Below are 4,254 nucleotides of genomic sequence, written 5' to 3' on the forward strand. Positions count from 1 at the left end.
TAGCAACTACATAGCAACACCCTGGCAACCCATAATAAGACGTTTTGCACTGACAAATAGAAACCACCCTAGAAACCACTTAGGAACCCTAGCAACACCCTAGAAACCACCTAGGAACCCTAGCAACACTCTAGAAACCCTAGGAACACCCTAGAAACCACACAGACCACCCTGGAAACAATCTGTAGATGCCCTATAAACCGTTAAAAACACCTTAGCAACCACACCATAGCAACAACCTATAAATCAGAACACCCTAGCAACTACATAGCAACACCCTGGCAACCCATAATAAGACGTTTTGCACTGACAAATAGAAACCACCCTAGAAACCACTTAGGAACCCTAGCAACACCCTAGAAACCACCTAGGAACCCTAGCAACACTCTAGAAACCCTAGGAACACCCTAGAAACCACACAGACCACCCTGGAAACAATCTGTAGATGCCCTATAAACCGTTAAAAACACCTTAGCAACCACACCATAGCAACAACCTATAAATCAGAACACCCTAGCAACTACATAGCAACACCCTGGCAACCCATAATAAGAAGTTTTGCACTGACAAATAGAAACCACCTAGGAACCCTAGGAACACCCTAGAAACCACAGACCACCCTGGAAACAATCTGCAGATGCCCTATAAACAGTTCAAAACACCTTAGCAATCACACACAACACGATAGCAACAACCTATAAATCAGAACACCTTAGCAACCACATAGCAACACCCTGGCAACAAATTTTACTCTGGTAAATACCACTCACTGTTTTGTAAATTGAGAATAGGTTTTAACATGAATGTTATTGATGAAAGTGTTTGTAGACAGATTTCCAGCTTAAAGCGGACGTGACTGAGTTAATGCTGTGTGCTTGTGCTCAGTTTGTGGGGAAGTCAGGTGTTCATCTGAAGCGGGATTTCTTCCTGACTAACGCGTCCAGCGCTCGCTCGGAGCTCTTCATTAACCTGCGGGAGGTGAGCTCACGCTTCCAGCTGCCCGCCGGCGAGTACATCATTGTACCCTCCACATTCGAGCCGCAGAAAGAGGCCGACTTCGTGCTCAGAGTTATGTGGGAAGATTTGCATAATGCCGCCCAAATGTTCACGCTAAGAAAGAAGGCGTGACTTTTATTCTCGCTGTAGTATTGTTGCTGCCGCCATGTCGTGAAAATGCTGTTACGGAGGACTGTTTCCTGATCCTGAGTGAGTAGACTACAATGCTGGCTGTTCTGACTCACAGATTGTAAGACTGTTATACTTAAGTACGTTTTTTATGTTAAAGGATTTGCCACTGATGATTCAAACGTGAGTTTTGAGCAGTGTAGAGTAGCGCGTGTTGTTTGTCATTTCTCTGATCACAAATGCAGACATGGTTTTATGTTTATGCAGCGCGATGCAACGCAACGCGTAAAAAGACAGTATAAGTCATTATAATCAGTAATTATGTCCCCACTGGATGCAACAAATGCCTCGTTTATAATGGGTTTTAATGTTTTTGTCTCGTCGCTCCGGCCTGACAGGGCATCACAGTATGGTGAGGGGCATAACATTTCATTCACACGCTTGAGGTATTCGGCCAATCACAATGCACTGGATAGCTGGCCAATCACAGCACACCTCACTTTTCAGACCGATGAGCTTTGTAAAAATCGACACGTTTCAGAAAGGCGGGGCATAGAGGAGAAACAATAATGTACAGTATGTGGAAAATAATGTGTTTTTTTAACCTTAAACCGCATAAACACATTTCATTACACCAAATACACAAAATAATGTTCTTTTAGCAACATCATATGACCCCTTAAAATGAAGTGTCAGACAGATCACACGTTCTGAGAGCTCAACTCTGTTGTGTGTCTTTATGCACAGATAAAGATTTAAAGACGGACGGGTTTGGAAAGGAGTCGTGCCGAGGCATGATCAACCTCATGGACGTATCCTTTCCACACAATCAGCTTTAAAAACATATTCACTTAACAAAACTCTGCTAACAAATACTGGTCATTGAGGGGCTTTTCAGTTTCTTTTTTTTTGTCACCACCACATACATTGACACTGCAGTGTTAAAATCTCAAGTCTTATTTGCGCTGCATGTTCACATCAACCATTCACTCTTTGTGTCTCGTACAGTTCAGACTGTATTTCTGTTTCTCTTGCTCTGATTGTCCTTGACATATTTGCAGACGGACGGCAGCGGGAAGCTCGGACTCACAGAGTTTCACGTGTTGTGGGAAAAGGTTAAACGCTACCTGGTGAGATATTATATTCATGTTTTTCAAAGGTAGTCTTTAGTGAGGGCTCTTCTGATGGTTTAAGTCAACACATTTCAGTGTTCAGCAGCTTGACCTGGACATTACACATAACATTAGCCAGTCTTAACGGAGCTCATTTACATATAGAAGTATTAGAAGTGCAGCAGAAAAAGCAGCATGTTTATTTCTGAGTCAGAGAGAAGGTGAAAAGTTGTTATAAACAACCAGTGTTATAGTAAAGTAAAAGTAAATCCATACATTCATTACTTAAAATAAATTCATAAAAGCTATATAGTTTACAATTAAAAAAGAAAAATGACTAAAACTATCTAAGAGTGAAAGCATCTTATACAGGTGCATCTCAATAAATTAGAATGTCGTGGAATAGTTCATTTATTTCAGTAATTCAACTCAAATTGTGAAACTCGTCTATTAAATAAATTCAATGCACACAGACTGAAGTAGTTTAAGTCTATGGGTCTTTTAATTGTGATGATTTTGGCTCACATTTAACAAAACCCCACCAATTCACTATCTCAACAAATTAGAATACTTCATAAGACCAATAAAAAAACATTTTTAGTGAATTGTTGGCCTTCTGGAAAGTATGTTCATTTACTGTACATGTACTCAATACTTGGTAGGGGAGCCTCAGTCCATTCCTTGTGAATTTCACTCAAATTCTTGAATCGATTTTGCTTGACAATCCTCATAAGGCTGTGGTTCTCTCGGTTGGTTGTGCATCTTTTTCTTCTACACTTTTTCCTTCCACTCAACTTTCTGTTAACATGCTTGGATACAGCACTCTGTGAACAGCCAGCTTCTTTGGCAATTAATGTTTGTGGCTTACCCTCCTTGTGAAGGGAGACAATGATTGTCTTCTGGACAACTTTCAGATCAGCAGTCTTCCCCATGATTGTGTAGCCTAGTGAACCAAACTGAGAGACCATTTTGAAGGCTCAGGAAACCTTTGCAGGTGTTTTGAGTTGATTAGCTGATTGGCATGTCACCATATTCTAATTTGTTGAGATAGTGAATTGGTGGGTTTTTGTTAAATGTGAGCCAAAATCATCACAATTTAAAGAACCAAAGACTTAAACTACTTCAGTCTGTGTGCATTGGATTTATTTAATACACAAGTTTCACAATTTGAGTTGAGTTACTGAAATAAATGAACTTTTCCACGACATTCTAATTTATTGAGATGCACCTGTAAAAGTACCATTCAAAATATGATTAGAAACGAATATAGTATCTCAGTCAACTAAAATAGCACTGTGAACAGCTCGGTTTCTGTTTTTGGTGCAGGAAACCTTGGCTAAAATTATAAAATGAAGAACGTGTAAAATATAGTAATGAAGTCATCATAAAAAAGATTGTATTGCCACATTATGATGAATTTTGCCTGAAGCAACTAAATGAACAGACATGACATTTTAATTCAAGCTTACAAACATTTTTATAATAAATAAAAATCAATGAATGGATAAATTGTGTGCAGTCCGTGGTTTGAAGACAACTGCATGAAGAAATGAAAAACTGTCAGATGATTGCATGATTTATGGTTTGCATATGTTTACAGCAAATCTTCAGAGACCATGACGTGGATAAATCAGGCACTATGAGCTCTTATGAGATGAGAAGAGCTCTGGAAGCAGCAGGTACACAGTCGAAAAGCTCTTATTTGGTCTGTTTTGATTCATCTCTGTGTCCTGACTCTCTGTTCGTCCCTTTCCTCCAGGCTTTAAGCTGAACAATCATTTATTCCAGCTGATCATCCTTCGGTACACAGAGGAAGATCTGTCTGTGGATTTCGACAACTTTGTCACCTGTTTAGTGCGTCTGGAGACCATGTTCAGTGAGTCGATGTGTCATGGCCATAGAATTTAAGTGTAGCAATTTTTCATTTTAAATATTAAAATGTTACTTTTTTTGTAATTTCATATCGCACAAAGATAAAAAAAAAAAATATATATATATATATATATATATATATATA

General features: G+C 39.1%; 1 protein-coding gene across 1 annotated transcript in view; it reads left to right on the forward strand.

Moving 5' to 3' along the window:
• Positions 1–4,254, forward strand: part of capn1 (calpain 1) — a 36,292-nt gene that overhangs the window by 28,858 nt on the left and 3,180 nt on the right. The window contains exons 13-17 of the mRNA XM_016257017.1: positions 886–1,068; positions 1,809–1,937; positions 2,187–2,255; positions 3,838–3,916; positions 3,997–4,113. Of these exons, the coding sequence (XP_016112503.1) occupies positions 886–1,068; positions 1,809–1,937; positions 2,187–2,255; positions 3,838–3,916; positions 3,997–4,113 (577 nt within the window). The remainder of the gene's footprint in view (positions 1–885; positions 1,069–1,808; positions 1,938–2,186; positions 2,256–3,837; positions 3,917–3,996; positions 4,114–4,254) is intronic.

Source organism: Sinocyclocheilus grahami, unplaced genomic scaffold (genome assembly GCF_001515645.1).
Source record: "Sinocyclocheilus grahami isolate Dianchi unplaced genomic scaffold, SAMN03320097.WGS_v1.1 scaffold1502.1, whole genome shotgun sequence".
Classification (NCBI taxonomy): Eukaryota; Metazoa; Chordata; class Actinopteri; order Cypriniformes; family Cyprinidae; genus Sinocyclocheilus; species Sinocyclocheilus grahami.